This window comes from Panthera pardus, unplaced genomic scaffold (genome assembly GCF_024362965.1).
Source record: "Panthera pardus isolate Hobbes unplaced genomic scaffold, ASM2436296v1 HiC_scaffold_16, whole genome shotgun sequence".
NCBI classification, from domain to species: domain Eukaryota; kingdom Metazoa; phylum Chordata; class Mammalia; order Carnivora; family Felidae; genus Panthera; species Panthera pardus.
This window is the reverse complement of record NW_026526721.1, coordinates 82,889,324-82,910,729: the sequence shown is the minus strand read 5'-3', so window position 1 is coordinate 82,910,729 and position 21,406 is coordinate 82,889,324. Positions and strand designations below refer to the sequence as shown.

Below are 21,406 nucleotides of genomic sequence, written 5' to 3'. Positions count from 1 at the left end.
GCCTGATGCCAGGCTTGAATTCATGAACCACGAGATCATGACCTGAGCCGAAGTTGGATGCTTAACCAACTGAGCTGCCCAGGTGCCCCCCAGTGTTGCCAATTTTTAGAAATATTGCACAGTCCAAACAAAAGATATCAGTGGTTTTAATAAAAACTTCTAATGTGTGTACAGTGTCTGGGAGGTGATCAATTATGGTGGTGGTAACGGCTGTGGTGGCAACTCCTCAGGACCCGACCCCGTACGTTATTTCTGCCAGGCGACAGGTTCTATGTAAGATGCTGTAGTTACAAAGGCCAGCAAAACCCAGCCTCTATGATATCCCCCCCTTGGGAGTCAGGGAGGCTGGTGACAACATTGGAACAGTATCTCCAGCTTTGGTTCCTACTGAAGATTCCAGCCACCGTCTGGGAAGACACAATCTCTAAAGTCATCTGGAAAGAATGCTTTTAGCATCTAACTTCTAAAATGTGAATTGCCACACATTTTACAGAGATTTTTAAATAGATTGTTGGTTTGCACTTAACCACTAAGGATTTTTATTTGTTTTTAAACGTGCTGAATCACAGTCCACATTAGTTTGGGCTACTGATAAGAGGTTTTCAAATATCATCTAGGCTTCTGGGGGCCACTGACTTTAAAAGTTCTTATTTCCATCCCCCTTGACCCGCCCCACCAATATCATCACCAGTGGTCTTCTTCTTACCAGGATGTCCATGCATGAGTGCTGCCATTTTTATTTATGCAGGGAATGGTAAAGATCTTAGTTATTTGAGTGGCTTTCCCCAAGCCCCACCCCCCAGGCTCCGGTAACTAGGCATTTGCGAGAGCCAGCCCAGCCCACCTTGATGTGAGTGCACAGGGCAGGATCAGAAAGACCAAGGATTTGGAGAAAGAGCATAATGTTTGCTGGATTCACAAAAACCGTGCGTTCAGCAGATCCTAGCTACTAACTGCCACCGTAAATGAAGCACAGTTGAATGTGTAAACCACAAGCTTGAGTATGTAACATTGGTGAATCTTCAGTATTTCTAAACTTGTCTTGTGACCAATCATCTTACCTGATCATATACAAAGTGCTTACAGTGGCCTTGAGACTCCTTATCAACGCTCAGAATTCACTCCAACCACACAGACCTTTTTACTGTTTCTCGAAGACACTGAGCCTCCTGCCTCGGGGACTTTGCACTGGCTGTTCCTTCTATTTGTTTTTTTTTTGTTTGTTTGTTTGTTTTTTTGTTTTTTGTTTGTTTTTTTTTTGTTTGTTTGTTTTTGTTTTGCTGTTCCTTCTATTTGGAACATGCTTCCTCCAGATATTCACAGGCATCGCAGTTTCTCTTCACCCAAATTTCTACATAACTGTCTCTATCAGAAAGTACATCTGCTAACCCTGTTTAAAGTAGCATGTGTACCCTTTACCCTGCTTTTCCAGCATTTATCACTACTTGGCGTATTTATATACTTGTTTTGTTGTGACCTTTATTCACTAGAATGGTAGCTTTTGAGAGCAGCAGCTTTGTTTTATTTGTGGATGTAGAGCCCTAGTGCCTAGAATTGTGCCTGGCATATAGTAGGTGCTCAATAAACATTTGCGGCATTGTTTCACAAAGACCAACCCCATTACTTCCTCCAACCAATGTCTATTTATGATTCAGCCAGAACAAAGCATAATGTATTGTTTTCCTCCAGGTTTCTAGGTTGAAGTTTTCTGGGAATGCAACATTCTACCAGGATGCACTTTGATCATGAAAAACCCCATCATTCCTTCCTAGACTGGTTTTGTCACTATCCCAGTCTCGTCTACTATTTCTGGCTGTGTGCCATGTTTCTGGGAAATTACACAATAGATGCTACCATTACTATACTTTTGTTGTAAAAGAATAGACTATTACCTACAAAGGTCAGTCTCATGGGTTTCTTCATGCACTCAAGATTTTTCCCTCTGGTATCTGTTGTAAGTGTTAAACCAAGGGTTTGTCAACCTCCTCTTCCCTCACCCCTTCCCTGTCTTCGTCTAGGTTTGTGCCCAGACACCTTGTATTTTTCAGATGTGGCTTGTTGTGACTTGTGACCCATGGGCAGGTGATGAAATTACCTTAATAAGTTGTGAACAGCATTTTAAGAGAAAATAGAATAGGAGCACCTGGGTGGCTCAGTCAGTTAAGCATCTGACTCTTGATTTCAGCTCAGGTCATGATCTCACAGTTTGTGAATTCAAGCCCCATATTGGGCTTTGCACTGACAGCACAGAGCCTGTTTGGGATTCTCTCTCTCCCTCTCTGTCTGCCCTTCCCCTGCTCTGTCTCTCTCTCTAAATAAATAAATAAAACTTTAAAAAAATGGAATAGATGGGCACCTCGGTGGCTCAGTAGGTTGAGCATCTGACCCTTGATCTCACAGTTCATGGGACTGAGCCCCACATCAGGCTCTGCACTAATAGTGTGGAGCCTGCTTGAGTTTCTCTCTCTCTCTCTCTCTCTCTCTCTCTCTCTCTCTCTCTATCTATCTATCTATCTATCTCAAAATAAATAAATAAAACTTAAAAAACAGAACAGAAAATATTGAAAATGTTTCCATTTTGAAACTGTGGGACATAGTCCAAAATGTTTTAGAACACCACTCTGGCCTATGTACATTGAAAGAAGTTTTAGTATTATTTTTCTCTTTAGTCGTCTTTAGAATATTCTAGAAGGAGGGGTTTTGGCACTCCTGGTCTCACAGTGGGCTTGTGTTAAGTTGCAGAAAATGGGCAGTTCACTCTTAAAATATCCCCACCAGCAGTACAAGTGGTGAGCACACCTATTCCTTTAATTGTATCTCTTTCATGAAGCAAATATACCTGGGTCACTGAAAATGGCAAAAATTCTTTGCGTGAACACTCCATTCAAACTCTTGCATTAACAGACTTGATCAACCCTAGCATGGCTGCCTAAGAACTCTAGCATGGCTGCCTAAGAACACATGCCCTCCTTTTGTGTATCTGTCTGGAAAAGGTCAAGACTGTCAAAAGAATTTGCCATCTGTTCTAACCAATACCTGATGATAGGCCCCTAACCTCCCTTTCTTAGGGCATTTACTAAAAAGGGCTTAGGATTGTAAACCCTTCCTCTGTACCTTTGAGAGATATATGTATGTATCTCTTATGGCCCAGGATGTCTTTCTCAAGGACCTGAAAGTCATCCTTTGAATGTAACAATCTGGAAGTACAGGGCCCCTGGCTGCCAGTCTCTGTGGGAGGATACAACCCTAAGTTCAACACTACCAGCCAGCAGACAGCTGGAATAATCACATTTACTGACCAGTGTTTTGTAATTTTTCACATCCCGGCCTTTACTTCGGTGCCCACCAGCTCCCCATCCCCTCCCCTTCTCAATTTTCCCTTTAAAGCACCTAGTCAGCTGTGCACAAATCAGAATGGGGCTCAGCTCTTTTCTCTACTGTCAGTAGTTACTGGATAAAATCTGTTTTTTCCATTTTAACTATGTCCAGCTTTATTGTTGACAGCATGTACACCCACACCACCCACACGTGAACACACACACACACACACACACACACACACACACACACACACCTCCTATGGATAACACTGCTTTTCAAGGACAGCTGAATCTTATCCTCATTATCCAGAGCATTGCTCCTAGTTGTGCTTATTTCCCTATATCATCTCTCAGTCATCAGTAAAGTCTTATTCAGCTGTTCCAGCCTGGTCTGCAATGTCCTTTGGGAAATTCAGAGCCATGTATAGGACTCTTTCCTTATAGGGACAACAGTTGGGACTATGAGATCCAACTCTCTGTCTCCGCGGAGAGTTTCTCCCTCCACTGCCAAACTTGGAGGATCCGGGTTAGTTTTACTAAGGGAAAAGGGAAGTTTCCTTACCCACAAACCTTCTTAAAGAATATGTAGCCAGGAAGTCTCATATCTTCTTTTGCTCTTTGTCCAAACTTCAGAAATCAGGAGACCCTTAGAGATGCTTTGGTGCTGGGATAGCTAGAGGACAACACAAGAAGGGTAATGAGGGTTCTATGCTTGGAGACCCCAAGGGAGACAGCACGTTGGGGACCCAGATGGATGACTGGATGGGGCAGGCATGGGTGTCCAGGTAGCCTGCCATGCAGGAACCAAAACAAAGGAGCCATCTAAGCATGCAAGAAGAAAAGGAAAATCCCTAGGTGTTCAAAAAAACATGGAAGTGAAAACCAGAGTGACTGGTAATCAGGCAGGCTGATACTGGGCAGCTTGGGAGTGGGTGGGACCTAACCCAAATCAGTTCCCAGCACCAAGGGGACAGACAATGAGACATGAGCCCATAGAAGGCAGGGGAGAATAGAGATCCTATATGAAGGCCACATCTCCAGTGAAAAGGAGGCTGGTCCAGAGGATGCCACACACCAGCAGGGAGCACCAAAAGCAGGAAAAGAGCCAAGGAGAGTTGGGCAGATGCCAGGCCCTGGCCAGGATGCCCAGGCATCAGATTGCCACTTACTTAGACGCAGCAGGGGAACTGGAGGGATCAGCAGTGAATGTAAGGTCAAAACTCCATTTTGACCCACAGCTGGTGCACTGGTTGTCAGATCTATTGCCCAGGATTAACTCTAGAACACTTCCCACCGGTGAAATGGGGCTATGCTTCCCAAGGTTTTCCACCCAGAGTCCCTGGAGCAGATGAGCCAGAACCTCTATTTCTTGGGAGGCCCAGGAGGAATGGTGTAAAGCTATTCATGTGACCCCACATTTCTTTAAAACTTCAGATTCTCCATTTCAGTGGCATAGGATCTTTGTATTGTAATGCAAAACAAACTAAATTGATGACAAATTCTCCAGTGGCCGAAAAGTACAGCTCACTGTCTCTTATGCCAAGTTCCCTGTGCCCTGATTTGAGACACACAGGTTGGTTAAGGCTTCAGAAACAACACAGTGACACTGGTGAAGACAGGGTTAAGAGTCAGAAATCAGAAGCCTAGAAGGTGGCTTTTGTAAGAAGGGATAAGGCAGGCAAAATGAGAGTCATAGTTTGCAAGTGCGTTGGTAAAAAGCATGCTCAGAGGCAACGAGACTTTAAGGAGGTAAAAGCTATCTAATTTTTACCATTCCATAGACCACCTCTGATCAATTCTATCCTATGATTTTATTGAAACCCTCTTGAACCAACTGAAATGTTTTAAATTTCCACCTCATAAATTAATTTGTATTCAGATATCACTAACTCATATCAGCCAAAACAAGCAAAAAAAAAAAAAATTCACCTAGTGATTGTATATAACATAATCTTATCCATTCCACACACATTATTGAATAAATACAAACTTTATTTGTATACTTACGTATAAACAATATCCTTAGTTTGATCATTTAAAAAAATACAGATTCATATAACCAAAATGCTTGAAGGACTTAGCCAACTAAGTGTTGACTATTTTTACCTATAAATATGAATATTCAGCCTGCCAAAACTGGTTTTGCAATAGCCATACTTGAGATATTTGTGGATTTCCATGAAGATTGACTCTTCAGATTATGAGATCCAATACAACACTCAAATCAAATATTAAAGGAAAAAATGATCTTTCAACCCCAAGTTAGGACCTTATATAGGAAATTCCAGTGGTATTTGCCCACTCTGAAAATTCTAATGAGTACTTTTCTTTTTCAAAATCAAGTAGGATATATAAATAACAACAGTACCTCAAGTGCTTTTATAAATAGCAAAGCTATACTTTCACAGCTATAAGCAAATGATATTTGTATTTCCCTGAGAAATGGTATGAGTTCAAGGGCAAAATGTGAGTGTGTGAGTGTGTGTGTGTTTCCTGAAGTCATTGATTGCAAGATGTGGGGAAGACTAAGAAGAGAACATGTATCTGTTGATGTTCAGGTGAGATCAGCTCCCTGCCCATTTCAGATCAGCTGTGGGAACTAGGGTCCCTTAACCTCTCCTACAGTTTCCATCCCATCAGAGCCTCTGGGCCTCATTCTCTTTAAGTGCAGTAAAATAGAAGACCCTGCCAAGCAGCTCAGAGGCACCCCCACCCCCAACAAGTGGGTCTGGCTGCCAGTCCTGCTCTCATTTGTGCCTTTCTTCTCCTGGAAGCCACTCCCTGAAACCTCTGTTCCTTATTCTTCCCTTACCCTTCTCTAGAATGCAGTCATGCTCACAAACTCTAGGGACCATGATATCATTTTCTAGACCTGTATCCTTAAACCTGACCTTTTCTTCCTCCTCCTACTTCATCCTTTTCCTCCCAGACAGGGATGCTCTGTCCATTCACATGACCTGCTTCAAGATCCAGTGTGCTATGCCAAGATGTTCCACATACCCTTCCTCAGTCCTAGGGCCCTTTGCCTCTTACTCATCTGGTGCCAATTTGCCTCATCACCCGATGGTGGTATGGGTATGACAATCACACAAACTACATTTTTTGATTGATTGTTTATCTGTAAATGGAAATTCGATTTTAAGAGCTTCCATCCTTGGCTAGTGCCAAGAAGCTTAAATCCTGATACGCTTATAAAGTTTCCCTGAATTACTTGAACTCTTATTTCCCTAAAAGCTACTGACTGGCAGCGTTAAGTGCAGGACTCTGTGTCGTCTTAACAGGTGTATCTGTCTGCCAACCTATGCCATTATTGAGAATCTCTCTTGAGGGCCAGGCATCTGAGATTTTACAATTGACCTGCATATCTAGTGACATTAAAATGACATAGAAGCTGGAGCACCTGGGTGGCTCAGTCTGTTAAGCATCTGACTTCGGCTCAGGTCACGATGTCCCGGTTTGTGGGTTTGAGCCCTGCCTCTGGCTCTGTGCTGACAGCTCAGAGCTTGGAGCCTCCTTTGGAGTCTGTGTCTCCCTCTCTACCTGCCTCTCCCCCACTCACGCTCTGTCTCTTTCTGTCTCAAAAATAAATATTTAATGAAAAATGACATAGAATCCTTTCCTTGACTTCATTTACATTTTCTGAACTAGTCCTGAAACTTGGGTCCTGCAGTTAGAGCAGATTTATAACACAGAGGTCTTGAATCCTCACTTTCCCAGAGTAAGGCTGATCCACTGATGGGCACAAAATTTGTCAACTGCTCTTATCAAAAGTTCTCGATGACAAGGAGCACTCTCTTTCTGAGGGGAGCTCTCTGCAAATGCCACTGATGTTGTCATTGGATAGACTTTTTGGAAGTTCTTCCTGAAATCATCTTCAGAAAATGATTGCTCCTATAACTCATAAATGGTTTCTGAAGACTATCTCAAAGGAAGTCAAATATGTAAGCAATGGCCGCATCATTGACCTAAGAGCACAGCTTCCCAAGAAGAGCACTGGAAGGGCAATAAAGAAGTGGGTGTAACCTCATAACTTTGCAGATGTATCATTTTTCTCTAACTTGATGAAAAGAAAAACTGTAATGTTGACTAGTGGCCTGTTTACCTGTTTATTGAATGTTTCAGGGGTGGTTATCTTACCTGTTTGTGTCCCAAAGTCTTGACAAACAGAAAGAACTCCTTGAATGTCTGCTAAATGGAACTAGATTAACTTGTTTCAGTTGAAAGCTTTGTTAAGGTTATTAGTGCTCATGAGTAAGTACATCACTTACTGTAATGTGTTCTAAATGTCCCCAGATATGTTTGTATTTTCCCTTCCTACTTTTTGTAGCAGGGAGCTGAACTGTCACACCTGATTCTAAGGCACAGAGCTTTTCACACACCAACATGTGTTTATATTTATCCTCAATGATCTAAGCATACACAGAAAACTCATTTGTAATGTTCCAAGTCCTTTTTTATCAGCTTGGAACTTTAAGCTTCTTCTAACCATAACTTTTCTATGAAAATTCAACTTACTATAAACTCTAAAACCGCTACTTCCCAAACTGTTCCAGAAGTACAGGCACAATGTGCTGCATCTGACATGAAATAAAACTCTATTAAAGAGATTTGAAATCATATGATGAAAATAAAACGCATTGGGTAATGCAGTTACTATGTTGCTATCATTGTTATTGCTCTTTAAGTACAGCATATGAAACAGGATCTCTTAATCTGTTTCCCCAACTTGGGGATTAGAATGAATTTCCAGTGAGCTCATTTGAAAGCTCTATCAGAGTGAAGGACAGACTCCATTCCTTGAGTCAAAATTGTCCCAAACTGAACCAAAAACCAAACAGAAGGGCTTCAAAGGATCCCGAAAACTAAGGTTCCAGGAGGGTGGGGTCTCAGGGACACGGACTCGAGTCACAGTCTAAAAAGCAGAAAGTATACTGTCAAGAAGAGTCAGTCATTCTTGCAGTGGCCAGCAGTGTAGGGATGTTTACATTAAAAACAACAACGCAAACAGTATTCTGAGTCTCTGGAAAACCCCTTTTAACACTGCAATACAAGTGTTGGACGTTGAGAGGCCAGGGCACTGGACTCTGCTGAAGGTACAATTGTGTCTGGCAACAAGAGTTCTAGTCCAAAATGCACCTCTGTGATCATAAAAAAAAAAAAAAGAAAGAAAGAAAGAAAGAAAGAAAGAAAGAAAGAAAAAAGAGGTTTTGATGGGTGAGAAGTTATTTTTTATCTCTTTCAAAGCATATAGGTCTTCCCAGACCCATCTTCCGGTCCTGTCAGATGGAACAACACTTGAAACCCTCTTGACAAGGAGCCCAAGGCTGTAACACCAAGGATTCCATGTGGTTTAAATATAAGAAAAAAAAGAAAGAAAGAAAAAACTTTATTTCCCCACCTTGCTGAGTGAATCCTTCAGCAAACTTGTCAGAAACAAAAAATGAGCCAGTTTAGTTTGTTGTTTTCCTATGCAGAAATAGGCAGCATGACAGAACCGTCACTGACCTTGAAATTGAAAAGACCTGGAGTTAGCCTCTTGGCTTAGCTACTTATAATCTGGGTGACCAGGGACAAAGTACTTCGCCTCTCTGAAACTCAAGTTTCCTCACCTGTAAAACAGAAGTGATAATGTCCGGTGACCAGGTCATTATGGTGGTTAAACAAATTGATACACAAAAGTGCTTGGCACAGAACCTGGCAGGGGACAGGTCTGTCCTGAATGTTACATATTACTCTTCTTCCCTCCTGAGGTAGGTCGCACAAACATTCCTGGCTGGTCTCCCAAAGCTGTGACTTCCAAAAGGAGCTCCCATGTGGAGCCGCGGGGAACCCAGGTGTGTGGCCTGTAGCTCCAGCCCAGCCTGCTGTCTGAAGTGGGACGAACCCGGGCAACAGGTGAGGAGGGAGGTCTCCTGGCACCTCGCCCCGCGCCCCCGTGGCTCCGCCCTCCCGCAGTCACACCGACACGGCTCCGGGCACGATCCTCCGGATGTGGGTGTAAGATTTCCTGATGGTGACACTGCCGTGGTGCGACACCCCGCGGGGCAGGACACACTCCTCCGTCAGTTTCTGGGCCTCGGGGTCCCAGCACAGCACCGTGGCGATGACCTCGTTCTTCTCGTCCCGCCCCCCAGTGATGTAGAGCCGGTTGTTGCAGGGCGCGATGCCGCAGCTGGCCCTCTCGTGGCTGAGCTGGGTCACCAGGCACCAGCTGTCTTCCAGAGGGCTGTAGGCGTACAGCGCTCTCATAGCCCCTCCTGAGGAGGAAGGGAAACACGGTGGGCATCTCACTGTTTTTCTGGTTTTCTTCCCCTTTAACCACAAAAAGCCCACTTCTGCTAGGTCAAATCTACCATCTCGCCAATGGAAATAGGAGCTTCACAGCTCTCCAGAAAGCTCTAATGGATTCTAGGGACAGTATGTCTGTGCTGGAAACACTTCACAGAGCCCCTTAAACTCTGCTGCCAGGCGCTAATCAGGGTCTCAAGGACGACTGGCTTCACGTGGTGCCAAAATGTATCCTAAGACTGCTCCCTAGAAGAAATACCGCCTGGTACAGTTGGGGCACTCAGCTCACAACCCCAGCTCTGCCACTTTTTTATTGTAACCATAAGCACTGAGGCTGCGGTGGTTGTAAGACGTCACAAGGACCATGCTCATAAAGCACCTGCAGAAAGCCTGGTACACAGAAGCTATCGATACATGGCAGTGACTAGAGGTGGTGGCGTCTCTTTGTAGACTGAGCATGACCTGGGACGCCAGCCCAAGTTACCCATCTTAAGATGAGCTTTGAAGTCATGAGGCTGACCATAAACACACAGGAAACCTGAAGCAAGAGAGAGAAGGGGTTTTTCCTTAATCTGTTCCTGTATTCTGCCTCCAGGAAGCCTGCTCTGATTAGTTCTTGTTTGCTGAAGTTACATATTTTTGGCATCTCCTTAATCAGTAATTCTCAGTCATGGCTGCACATGAAAGTCACCTGCACATTAGAAACACCTTGCACTGTTGGGGCGCCTGGGTGGCTCAGTCAGTTAAATGTCCAACTTCAGCTCAGGTCACCATTGTGAGGTTCACAAGTTCAAGCCCGGCGTTGGGCTCTGTGCTGACAGCTCAGAGCCTGGAGCCTGCTTCAGATTCTATGTCTCCCTCTCTCTCTCTCTGCCCTTCCCCTGCTCATACTCTGTCTGTCTGTCTCTCTCTCTCTCTCTCTCTCTCTCTCTCTCTCTCAAAAATAAGTAAAACATTAAATAAAAATTAAATTAAAAAAAAAAAAACCTTGTACTGTAGACCAACGTGCTCCCTCTCATTCTGATATAATTGCTCTGGAATAGGGCCTAGCTATGCATATTTTTGTAAAAAGCTCCCTAGGTGATTCTAATGAGTAGTTGGTATTGAGATCCATCGTCCTTAACAATTCCATGCCAACTGTGGTATGGCTAGCCAGGCTTTCCTTGTGGCTAAATGCAACTTTTCAGAGCCCCAGAGCAAGTGGAAAGAGTAAAATTCCCATGAACACAAAATAAGAAATAATGATAGCTACCATTCATCGGTCACTTACTATACTGTGCACACTTCAATTTTCATACATTTGCTAATGTTTGCAGCACACTTCGTTCCTGTGGCAACTTCTGGCTCCTCCACTGGGCCCCACTGTCGGTCTATTTTGTATGTACCCTAAACGTGGGCTGTCTCTGTGTCCAGTACTACAAGGTAATTCCCACCAAGGCCTGGACCAATCCCTTCTCTTCCTTTTCAACCTCACCCACATCACCCAGGAATCCATGTGAGTTCCCAGGAGGGCCTTATCTGATCTACCCCCATGGCTGCATGGGTGGGGGACCTCAGATAAATAAGATGCCATTCATTTACTTACCAACAACATAGATGCGGTCCCGGAAACTGACAGCATTGATGCATTTAGACTCCACCGGCATGGACGATTTTAAATTCCATTTATTGGTTGAAGGGTCATAACACTGAGTCTTGTCTGTGGCCAGTTTCCCATTGGGCCCGCCCCCAATCACATAGAGTTTCTTCTTATGGCTGGTAGCTGCGAAGGAACTGACGTGGACAAGAAGGGGTGCTGCCTGTGGAGGCACAGGGCATCAGGAGAAGCGGTCAGTCACACAGCTACAGGCTGCCCCCAGACTGCTGCAGTGGTTCACAGGACACAGGCCAGGAGCTCAAGAACATAAGCCTGGGCATCCTTTGCCTGAAGTCACAAGGCCTGTGGGCTTGACTCCCCTTGAGACATGAGGTCAAAGCACTCATTTCCCACCCTCCCTGCAGGCTCTGGACAGGCTAGAACGGGTTCAGTGTTGGATGTTTCCAGCCTGTTTCTCCCAGAGTCCAGCTATCAGGGGAGGGAAGGTGTACATAGGAATAAGTGTTTATACAGATGAAACCAGCCACTATTTGGAGGAAAATACTTTCTCAAACATGCATATTTCTATTCATTCATGTGTTCTTTCATTCAAAAAATATTTACTGAGTGCCTACTATGTGCCATTGTCCTTATTGCTTTTATCTAGGAAGAAAAGCTGGTATAAGGGTTTCAGGGGGCCATAGGTAAGCAGACTCCCACTCTGGGGCAGCATGAAGATTTTGGTATTTAGCCAGACCTGTGCTTCTACCCTGTGAACCGCAGGGCACTCAAGGGGACTTCCAAGAGCTTCTTGCCTTTTGACATGGCCCTCTTGGGTCATGGAGCAGCTATGTCATGGCACTTGACAAGTTGAGAAGATGTAGGGCACACTCCTATAAAATATGAAGGGCTATATAGCAGTTTTCAGGTTGACAGGTCTTGCTTGGTTAGATGCCATGATGACATAGCTACCTTTGCTTGTGCCTCTGATGGCCATGTTTTACACTCCTCAAAGTGGAACATACTCTGACATACAGTCTCATAAGGAGAAAGAAAATTTGTAATTAAGAATAACCTGGAAATGCAGGAAGTGAAACCGTCTTACTCATTATTATTATTATTATTATTATTATTATTATTATGACATTTAACATGAGATCTACTCTCTTAACAAATTTTTTTTCCACATCAGACAGGTAATGTGCCAAGGTTGTAACAAGGTTTGAGGGCGGCACATGTCACACAATAGTTTGAAGACCCAATCATCACACTTATGAACTACAAAAGGATATCTCTTAACTTTTTAAGCATAAAATGCAGTGCTGTTATCTGTAAGCACAATGTTGTACAGCAGATCTCCGGAGTTTATTCACCTAGCATAAATTACAAGGGCTAACTTCTTAAACCCTACCAAATGACTCTGAATCAGTAAACAGTGTAGGAAAGGGATCTCTGTATGCCCACTGGGGAGAAAACAAGGGCGGATGGCATCTGAGGAGACAGACTCTGAGCTCAGACATGCAGACTGAGGTTAGAACCAAGCCTCCCCTCTACATCTGGGCTTCTTGCCAGGATAGACAGGTGCCCACGCAGAGCTTCCCCGTCTGGAAGGAAGTTGTTTCTCTGACCTGATCAGCAATGCTGAAGCAATGGCTCCTATTAAGAGGGAAGCTTGGAGCCACCAAAAATGTTCTCAGTGGGAGCAGAGAGATCAGAAAGCCATATATCTACATTGGCACATACTTCTTTTTTAAAGCTTTGAAGTAATAATACAAAATTACTCATAGAAATAATCTGTTATACCTCTGACCAGCAGTTATGGAAGGGATCATAGGTCTCCACATTGTTGATCCTCTGTAAGCCATCAAAACCTCCAATCACATAGACCTTGCCACCTAATACCACCATTTTATGCCTCCAGCGGCCTATGTTCAAATACTCAATTTGAATCCATTTGTTGATTGAAGAATTATATTTCCAAACATCATGCTGTGTCTCTTTGCCACCTAGAAGAGATACAGAGCATTTAAGAAGCCACCAGATATATCAGAAACACAGCTTCCCCCATAATTTCCCACAGTCCTTAAATGCTATATCCCCAGGTCAGCTCTGCTCCCAAACAAAAGAAATCGTGAAGGTGTGTGTGGTCTGGATGGGGGAAATCGAGCCAACATAGGGGAACAGAGAAAGCCAGGTGAGGCTGGGGTGAATCGTGTACCAGACTGTGCTAGGTGTCACATCTGTGCTGTGAGAGTTCAGAAAAGAGGTGGCTGAGTGAATTGGGTCCAGAGAAGTCTCCAGGGAAGTGGCGCCCAAGTGGCCTGGGTGGATGGGGGCCAGCAGGCACCTGGACTCAGTGTCTGTGCAGCCAAGGGGTAGGAAGTAAAGCAGGACAGGTAAGGTTGGACCACTGCAGTGGGGATAGGAGGACCTTGACCGGCAGGCAAATTAGGAAGTAGCTTAAGTTCTGTTTGCTTGTTTATTTAGACAAATACAAACCTGGGAAAATCACCAAGAAATCTTACAAAATTGTCTTGGTTAAATCTCTGATCTATATAAAAAACATAAGTAGGGTTTGTCCTATTGTTAAAAGATTTTATTATAAAAGAATTAGATGCTCACAATAGATAATTTGAGAGTGAGATGGTAAATATTTTTTTTGAGATAACTCTCTGAAAATACATAATTCAGTTAGGGAGAGAGACCAAGATCTTTGGGGGGATTTTAATAAAAATATTTTAACAGCTTTGTGTTTCTATTCCCCATCAGCATAGAGTATCACCAACTACTTAAAGCAAAGCATGTACTTTTCAGGGGCACCTGGGTGGCTCAGTTGGTTAACCGTCCAACTCTGGATTTCGGCTCAAGTCATAATTTCATGGTTTGTGGGTTCGAGACCCACATTGGGATCTGCACTGCGAGCATGGAGCCTGCTTGAGATTCTCTCTCTCCCTCTCTCTCTGCCCCTCCCCTGCTCTCTCTCTCTCTCTCTCAAAAATAAATAAATAAAATCTAAAAAAAAAAAAAAAGATGTACTTTTCAGACTTATAAATGTGCACTAGTGGGGCAATGTGTATCACTGATGATGCTCTGTGTCCTGGGTAAATGTTTCTCTAAGGTAGAGCCCAGAAGTGAGATTTCTAAGGGAAAGGCATGCACACCTTGAATTTTTATAGGTGTTCCCAAGAGCCTTCCAGAGCTGTCCTGGTTGACCTTTCCCTATACCTCATTCACAGCATATATTAAGAGCGTTTTTTGGCTTATTTTGTTTTGCAAGCTGATGGAGAAAAATAACACCATGGTTTGGTTTTTCCTGAGCTTCTTCTTCCATGAAGTTTCTGTTCACATAGTTCAACCATTTTTTCCTTGGGTTGTGTGCATTTTAGAGGTCTCTATTCAAAACACTGTGCGTGATATTGATCCCAATGTGACAGCGTCTAAAGTTATAAAATAACTATATACTTTCAAAGTAATGTATGCACACTGTATTAAGAAGGAAACAAAAACTCTATGAGTTTTACCTCAAGATGTAAAGAAGACCTGATTAGGTTGGAGGCATGACATGTGCATAGACGAGAGGACAGACGAGGGCTGTAAAGATGTCAGCCCTCCCCAAGTTCATCAATACATTCAGTGCCTTCAGGACTTTTCAGGGAACTTGAAGAGATCATTCTAAATTTCATTTGAAGAGTAAATTTGGAAAAATGTCTGAGAAACTTTTGCAAAAAGAATGAACAAGGAGGATTTTTCCAGCAAATATTAAAATATACTAAAAAGCTACAATAATAAAAGCAGTGTGGTACTAGCATCAAATGAGACAAACTGACCAATGAAAAACAAGAGTACAGAACAGACTGAAAGATATAAGGATCATTAAATAAATGGTATTAGAACAATTGACTACTTAGGGAAAAATTAAGTTAGAGCCTTCTTTCACATTATAGTTAAAATAAAATTCAGGGGCGCCTGGGTGGCTTGGTCGGTTAAGTGTCCGACTTCGGCTCAGGTCACGATCTTACGGTCCGTGAGTTCGAGCCCTGCATCAGGCTCTGTGCTGACAGCTTAGAGCCTGGAGCCTGTTTCAGATTCTGTGTCTCCCTCTCTCTCTGCCCCTCCCCTGTTCATGCCCTGTCTCTCTCTGTCTCAAAAATAAACGTTAAAAAAAATTTAAAAAAATAAATAAATAAAATAAAATAAGATAAAATAAAATAAAATTCAAAAGTAAATGGTATAAAAGTAACTGGAGAATATATGGGAGACGCTGATGATCTTGGGGTGAAGAGGGGCTTTCTAAGCATGATACAAAATGCAGAATCACATAGGAAAGAAAGTTACTATATAAAATATAAATTGAAGTTCAAAGATAACCATAGTCTGAGAGAAACTATTTGCAATACAAATAGCAAAGGACATAGAATAAGAACTGCAAAAAATTACTAAAAAGACAAACAACCAATAAAAAACAAAGGGTAGAAATAGATAATTTTCAAAAATAAAGTGTTAGCTAATAAATATATGAAAATATGCTAACATCATTAATGATCCAAGAATGTAAATATAAACAATTTGGGCTATGAAAAAAAATGTAATTGATAATAAAAAATGTCAGCAAGGATGAAGAAAATGGGCCATGTCATTCAACGTTGGTTGAACTGCAAACTGGTACCAGTTTAGTAACATCTACAAAAATTCTAAATGGACACATCTTATGACCACTTCCAGGAATCTCTCCAAAGAGCAGCACAAGTTCATAAATACATGTGTATTAAAATGCCTATTGCAGCATTTTTTTCCAGTGGGAAAATAAAAGCTGAAAAAACTGTATTTCATTCAATCAGTAGACTGCCCTGAAGCTGGTGGAAAGAACACTAGCAATAATGATGAATAGCACTGCTGAGCTCTCCTATGTGCTTGGGATTGTGCTGTGCTTTATGTAATACATATTACATCACTTAATCCACACAACAGATCCCTTATGTCAACACGTGATGATGTCCAAAAGAGACTGTGAATTGGAGCACAAATCTCTGTGATTTAACTGTGTATAACAAGCATGGCTTCATGTATTGCTCATGTCATTTTTTATTATTATTATTATTATTTTAGAGAGAGAAAGAGCATGCACGTGAGAGCTGGGGAGAAGAGCAGGAGGGAGAGAGAATCGTAAGCAGGCTCCATGCTCAGCAAGGAGCCTGTCAAGGGGCTGAATCTCATGAGCCTGGGATCATGACTTGAGCCCAAATCAAGAGTCAGATGCTCAACCGACTGAGCGATCCAGGCGCCCCCAGTGTCACTTTTAAATAGACAACAAAAAGTTTAAGTGAGGCGAAGGACAAGTTGTAGAACAACATGTGTAGTGTATGTGACAAAGACTGACTATGGTTCCGAAATCTGTTTTTTCCTCCTGTACACACAGCTCAACTACATTTCCTAGCCCACCGCATGGGGGCTGGGACTGCAGGGGTGGGGGTATGTGGCTAGTTCTTGCTAATAGCATGCGAGAAGACTAATGCCTCATGTCCAGGCTGAGGTTGTTATGAGCAGGTATGCCTTCTCAACTTGTTCAGTGTCTCCTTCTTCCTCTAATGCATCAAACTTGAAGACCACGTGTGGAAAACAGCAGCATCATAAGATGCAAAGAACCTCGGTCCCTGAATGACTGAGTGAAGGAGGTCCACACCCCCCAGTGCCCACATACTACTGCCATAATTCGCTGAGATTTAGTGTTTGTTACAGCAGCTGGCATTACTTACTCTAAGCCAATATAAAACTATTTTTGTAAAAAAGTTAAAACGTATAGGATTGTAATAGCACAGAGAAACTGCCATATTTTACTTTACACCCTGTATTATTTGAATCTTCTACAACAATCAAAAAAATACTTCTACAAGATAAATGAAAGCTATAATCTAATCTATGGTATTAACATACCCAGGGAAGAACTGACCTGCCCTTGACTTTGGAGGAAGCCAGTTCTGCGAAGAAGCTCTTCCCCAAACAAGTTCAGATTAGAAAAAGCCTCCAAGAGAGGACAAGGTATGCTTGTCTCCTTCCTTGGGGCTCCCAGAAGAGCTGGGTGACTTTTGATGTCATTGGGAGAGGATGGACTCACAGAACCTGGGTTGGAACCCTGTCTGACATTTACCAAGGTATGACCTGTCTTTAGATATGTTCCATAATCTTTCAGAGCCTCCATTTTCTCCATTTGTAACTTGGAGATTAAAATCACCTACCTTACAGAGTTGGTGTGACAGGCAAATGATTAAATGCCACCAAAGTGAAAATTCACCTACTGTGCTGTTAAAATGGTACAGATTTTGTCACTTAATAAATATTTATTATTTACTATGTAGCTAGGCACAGTACTAGGTACTGACAATATAGTATTGACTCTTGTAGAATTGAAGGACTAATGGGAATGAGGCATAGTGTAATTGTAAATAATTAAGCAAATAACTTAGAAGAGAGAAATGAGGGGTGCCTGGGTAGCTCAGTCAGTTGAGCATCTGACTCTTGATTTCAGCTTGGCATCGTGATCCCAGGGTTGTTGTATCAAGCCCACAACGGGCCCCTGCCGAGTGTGGAGCCTGCTTGGGATTCTCTCTCTCTCTCTCTCTCTCTCTCTCTCTCTGTCTCTCTCCCTCTGCCTCTCTCCCCCCTACTTTTGCACGTTCTCTCTCTCTCTCTCTCTCTCTCAAAAAAAGAAAGAAAGAAGTGTGAAATGAAAAAGTACGATGTTCTACTGGAGCATCCAAAAGTATGACAGTAAACTTGAGCTGAGGTTCAGGTCTGGGGAGAAGAGCAGACATTTTTATTCATTACTGTATTCCTAGTGACCAGCTCAGAACCCTACACCTAGAGCAAACACCAAATAAACTCTAGTATCAGTTTACTTCTTCCTTTTCCATGAAGGACTGGACCTGTCTGCCTGCTACCCCAGATCCTAGTACAATACTGCTCACAGGTTAGTGTCCATTAAGTAATAATGTGCTTTCCCAGATAAGACCCCCCGGGTTTCTGTATGCTGATCCAGTCAGAGTTAGACCATTGCCATTCACAGTAATTCTTGTAAGATGGTGGCCTGGCTCTCACTCAGGAAAGTACATCGTGCCACTGGGGCTTGCTTTGGCATCATGTGGCTCCTGCTTACCTGAGATGTAGACCTCATTTTTCAATGTCACACATGCAAACTCCACCCACTTCTTGTTCTCACTCTCCAGCTCATGCTCCGTCATGGGGAGCTTGGCCACCTCCAGGCGGCTGCGCCTCAGGGGGTCCAGGCAGGTTACCTCCGCCACAAACCGTTCATCCTTTGTGCAGCCACCAATGATCATGAATACCTCAGACTGAAACTCATGCATCCTGGGCTTGGTGCGCTCGGAAATGATCTGGAAAACCAACAGGAGTACATAAAGGCAGGATGACACAGAGGTTCAGAGACTAGGCTATGGAGCCAGACAGAGAAGAGCCCAATTCCCAACTCTGCCACCATATGACCAGGTGACCTCACCTCCTTGAGCCTCAGTTTCATCATCTGTGTAATGGGAATTTTAGTGGTAACTACCTCATAGGTTTGTTGTGAGGATTAAATGGTATCATATACATGGTGTGCTTGGCCTGAAAGGGGCCTGGTGTATAACAGGTACTCAACAAAGGCTACATTGTTGCTCTTGCTGCTGTCTTAAGAAATCCAGGTCCATTTACCATCAAATGCACTTCTTGCCTCACCAGGGCTTAAATCCTGAAATTTCATTTTTGGCCACCTTCCACTCTCTCCTGGTTTCAATTTCTTGATGATATCCCAGACTTTGCTCACCATCCGACCTCTTCTGAAAGAGAAGTCCTGATAGTAGGCACCTAAGAGCACTTAGAGACTTAGGAAGGAAAAACCAAAAGGGAGCACGGTGTGGCCGGGGAGGTTGGAGGACTGGGTTCCAACACCAAAGATATGACCCTTCAGAGCCTTGAACAAGCAAATACACCCACACCACAGATATTTGAACCCAGCTTAAAGAACAGAGGTTTGTACATCAAACACACCAGAGTTTGGCCCTGGTTTCATCACGTATGGCCATGTGACCTTGGAGAAGCAACACAATCTCTGCAAATGCCTGTCATCACTTGTGTGCCATCAGGTCATTGTGAGCACTCATGAAGTCATGACGTAGAGGGATGAGCAGAGCACCTGGCACATGCACAGCCCTTAACAGGTAGTCATGGTGGTAGGAGCAGCTGGAGATGTCATATCGGCATTCTTAGGGAAAGGGGACGGCTTCCCTCCTCCTGGTTCCATCTGTCCCTTGGGCTCAGTGGGGAAGGTTCTGCAGGTGGGTTGATGGGAGACAGAGAGGCAGCACCCATTTCCCAGATGACCTAAGCGGCTTTTTCCTGCAAGGTCAAGCTGACCTAACACAGACTATGAAGCTTCAGTCTTGACCACAGATGCAACAAACAAGTTACAGTAGCAAAAACTGCACCCTAAGTGGTGAATCCAATCAATGGTCACAAGTAATCAGGCCAGCCAAATCCAACCTCTACTTGTCCATCACAGACTTCGTTTTTTTGTACCAAAGAGTCAGATACAGTAAATTTTGCATCCTCAATTCATGGCCATAAAGTCTGTGGCAGGACTCTCTTCTGGGGGCCAGCAGAAAGTAAGGATGTGTGGGGCAATGGGCAGAACTTGAGGGCATTGACAGTGGAAAAGACAACTGAGATAAAGGTGGGAGGGGTGGTCCTGGGAACTTGGGAGGCACTATGAGAATACCAAGCTGGCAGGACAGGAGCTGAGAGATGAGCACCAAAGACAGTTTTTGCCACTCTGTGATTTTCTTTCCAACTATCTACCCTGGTTCACAGCACAACCTCTCAAGAGGATTAGGGATTGTAGGGCAATGCTTAGAGGACAGCAATGGGTTCCTCCCAGAACTGGTCCCCATGTGACCTTTATTCCAGCTCTGAGAGCCATGCCTCAGCCTCCCTCCAAAGCCCCCTATCTTCTTCATAGTGACTGCTTTCCTGCCTCAATAGCCTGCTGGCCAGTAGGGGACTCGACTGTGATCTTACTCCTGATTCCCAGACTGGTACCCCATTCCTGAGTCCTGGGCTATGTAAGACTCTGCTCCAATTGACTAAAACCCCTGCATTTCTGCCTGCTATCTGGATCCCCACCTAATATCTGTCCTTGATTTCCCACACCACTTCCCCATCCACTTACCTTTTAAGTCATTGGCACTATTTGTAATGTCCCATTGTCCTTTCTTCCAAGAGCCTATTCTTGACTTTCTTTTTTTTTTTTTTAATCTTTATTTATTTTTGAGAGACAGAGAGAGAATGGGAGCAGGGGAGGAACACAGAAAGAGGGAGACACAGAATCCGAAGCAGGCTCCAGGCTCTGAGCTGTCAGCACAAAACCCAATGCGGGGCTTGAACTCACAAACCTGGAGATCATGGCCTGAGCCGAAGTCAAATGCTTAACCGACTGAGCCACCCAGGTGCACCAGAGAGAGACAGAGAGAGAGAGCGCGAGCGAGCGTGTGCGCACACGCGCGCACAAGTGGGGGAGGGGCAGAGAGAGAGGGAGGAGACAATCCCAAGAAGGCTCTACACTGTTGGCATGGAGCCCGATGCAGGGCTCGAACTCATGAAACCATGAGATCATGACCTGAGCTGAAACCAAGAATCAGACACTTAACTGACTGAGCCATCCAGGTGCCTCCTGACTTTCCACACATGTTCCCACAGTCCTGAATTTCCCCATCACAGCACTTTGCATACTTCTTTGTAATTTACTAGAAGATCCCTGAGGGCAGGAACAGCCCTTATTCTTCAATGGATTCTCAGCATCAAGAACAGTGCTTGGAGGTTGTGAGTTTCTATAAACCTTTGTTGAATGAGTGAATGAATGAATGAATGAATGAATAGGAGAGCTAGGTAACTCAGGACCTGATACAGATATTTTTTTCCAGTCTAGATCACTGTTATAAACAGCTTCCTCAGTGGTACCCAGCAATCCCCACCTCAGGATATTTACATTTTATGTTGTTCTCCCCATATTATTCCAGGGTTGGTCCCTGGGCCAACAGAATACAGCAAAGGTGATGGTATATCTCTGCTGAAACTAGGTTATCAAAAGCACTATAGCTTTCATCTTGATTGCTCTCTCAGTTTTTCTGGGGCCATTTGCTCTGAGGAAAGCCAGCTGCTATGGAGAAGCCCATCT

At 43.6% G+C, this 21,406-nt stretch overlaps 1 protein-coding gene and 1 non-coding gene across 6 annotated transcripts in view; both read right to left on the bottom strand.

Annotated features, from left to right (window-relative positions):
• Positions 1 to 21,406, bottom strand: part of KLHL6 (kelch like family member 6) — a 97,015-nt gene that overhangs the window by 32,728 nt on the left and 42,881 nt on the right. For 2 of the 5 annotated variants that reach the window (XM_019463295.2, XM_053903602.1), the window contains exons 4-7: positions 18,335 to 18,572; positions 12,988 to 13,190; positions 11,194 to 11,407; positions 8,490 to 9,577 (exon numbers count right to left, since the gene is read on the bottom strand). In XM_019463295.2, the coding sequence (XP_019318840.1) occupies positions 9,276 to 9,577; positions 11,194 to 11,407; positions 12,988 to 13,190; positions 18,335 to 18,572 (957 nt within the window). In that variant the 3' untranslated portion in view covers positions 8,490 to 9,275. Of the gene's footprint in view, positions 1 to 3,882; positions 3,994 to 8,489; positions 9,578 to 11,189; positions 11,408 to 12,987; positions 13,191 to 18,334; positions 18,573 to 21,406 lie in introns of those variants that run through there. The other 3 variants (XR_008422503.1, XR_002084004.2, XM_053903599.1) reach the window with 3 other exon arrangements.
• Positions 12,371 to 12,474, bottom strand: LOC128777524 (small nucleolar RNA U13). Its single transcript, XR_008422769.1, has one exon. It is a non-coding gene; the product is annotated as a small nucleolar RNA U13 (small nucleolar RNA).